General features: G+C 42.1%; 1 protein-coding gene across 1 annotated transcript in view; it reads right to left on the reverse strand.

Annotated features, from left to right (window-relative positions):
- Window positions 1-1,906, reverse strand: part of LOC137987796 (exocyst complex component 7-like) — a 13,732-nt gene extending 11,826 nt beyond the window's left edge. Inside the window, exons 1-3 of the mRNA XM_068833881.1 lie at window positions 1,768-1,906; window positions 1,310-1,372; window positions 312-381 (exon numbers count right to left, since the gene is read on the reverse strand). Coding sequence (XP_068689982.1) covers window positions 312-381; window positions 1,310-1,348 — 109 coding nt within the window. The 5' untranslated portion in view covers window positions 1,349-1,372; window positions 1,768-1,906. The remainder of the gene's footprint in view (window positions 1-311; window positions 382-1,309; window positions 1,373-1,767) is intronic.
- Window positions 1,907-2,146: the final 240 nt, after the last annotated feature.

The following is a 2,146-nucleotide window of genomic DNA, read 5'->3' on the forward strand; positions in this document are numbered from 1 at the left end:
CGGTTGCCGTCCGCGTCTCAAAAACGCGCGTGCTTAAGCTCCCTGATATTGTAATGAGGCAACCGGCAAATGTTAGCCCTGGTAAATGAAGAGATGACCTTTTTTTATGGTGACCTGAAAGCAGTAGAGCTGGACACTTGTCACCTCTAACTAGTTTAATGGCCTCGCTCCCGTAAGTCTCCTACAGGTCAGTGACAGAGCATCCGAACTAGTAATCGCACGGTCGTAGGTTCGATTTCTGCAAAGAAACACTCTGATATCTTCCTCTACTCTTTTTCTTTCATTCCAGCCCTACAGGAAATAATAATCACCTTGCAAAGTGACCAACATGCTCCCAACTGTTTCCACGAAAGGTAGCAACTTCTCCATAAAGATAAGAGTCTAAGAAGAACAATAACGTGGACACAGAGTTATACAATAACAAAACAACCAATTCCACTCACCATGTTAATGGCACCAGTCAAATAATTTCAGTCGTGAGTAAACCCCTGGGGAACAGATCGGGAGACTATGACTGCCGCACGTGAAATGCATTTTGCCCTTTGTCTAATGTTATTTGAAGAAGTCGTTTAAAGCAAAAGTATGTCTCCTCCAAAGTTAGCAATCACTGGTCGTAACGCCATATTAACGACTCATTTTTGTGCTGTAACATTGCAAAATATATGAAAGGTGTTCAATAAGACGATTCTCTCTAGGTGAAATTTACGACCATTTTCGGAATAGAAAGGGAATAGGGCTCCCATTACAGGCCAAGTGACTCAAATGTCGTAAAACAAAAGCCAAAACGCTATGACTCACATCATCATCATCATCACCATAACTCTCTTTACCCTCGGATTTTTTAGAGTAGCTCGATAGCTAATATCTCCGAGCATTTCCCTTCCCAACCATGATATACCACAGAGGACAAACCACAACACCGCGAGCTCCATGCAATACTCTTTGCGAATAGTGTGTAGGTTCTTTTCAGTCCCAAAGGGTTACGAGCAACAGTTCCTTTATTACGTCAAATACCCAAAGTGGCAGCTCGTTTTAGCAGGAGTAAAGGCCAAATGACTGACTGTTGACTTCGAGTGAGGGCACGATTCTAGAACGAGTCAAGTCCAAAGACCTGTCATCTCCTCCTTCCTTTCTTACAAGGTCAAAAGAAGGTTTCAGCATCAAGAATGTGTCTTAAGCACGAGACGTTCATTTAAGACTCTCCTTTGTCGTGCTCATAACTATCTACGACTGGAACGATAACAATTTTTCAAAACAAATAACCTTGAAATTCGACACGAAGAACAACTATTATGAAACTTGAACTTACATTTTTCGTAAGCTCGTGGACTGTTCCATCACTGGGCATGTTGGAATGCTTGTCAGGACCATGCTAAAGTAAAAAATACCAACCGCTGAAACAGGGTTCACAAACAAGAAGACAGTAACAATTCCTATGATCGCAGTGAAAGGGGAGGGAGGTGGAGGCGGGGGAGGGGGGAGGGTGGGGGCTGGCTACGAGCCCTGCTGTCTTCAGTATCCAAGACCTCGGGCACGGTTTTTCCCAGTAGCGAACTAGGCTGGTGAGTAACATACATTTCAAGAGCACTATGGCAGAGGGCCCTTGAATGTGTGCGACTTTCTTTTGTGCTTGAAAACATTACTTTCAAATTTGTCAAACAAGATACTTCTTGAATGTGTCCTTTTTCTGATAATAACCCAATCTGTTCAAAGTCAAATTCGATTTGAACATCGCTAAGTACTTTTGTTAATAGGTATAACGAATACCTTGATACCCTCCGCAAAATCATCAAGAGCTTTGGCAGACTGACAAAAAAAGATAATATAAATATCATTTAGAAGAATTCCATTCGGAATTTACGGTGATGTGCGAAAATTGCTGGAAGTTTGCAAGTGGAGCACAATGGTTTTTGCTTACCACTTGAACATAACGAGGATCAACCTGTTGATGTTTGTAAACGGTAAACAACCCCATGGCGCCACTCTCTGCGCGTGCTTTAGATGTCATGTGTCGACCGAAATATAGGTGTTTAAGGCAAATTATTTCGAAATCGGTTCCAGGATATATCTAGCGTACTTTAAAAAGCAAAAGGATGGAAATCACACCTTTTCGTGTACCAAATTATGTGTATGTTCGACTTGACTC

Source organism: Montipora foliosa, unplaced genomic scaffold (genome assembly GCF_036669935.1).
Source record: "Montipora foliosa isolate CH-2021 unplaced genomic scaffold, ASM3666993v2 scaffold_390, whole genome shotgun sequence".
Lineage (NCBI taxonomy): Eukaryota > Metazoa > Cnidaria > Anthozoa > Scleractinia > Acroporidae > Montipora > Montipora foliosa.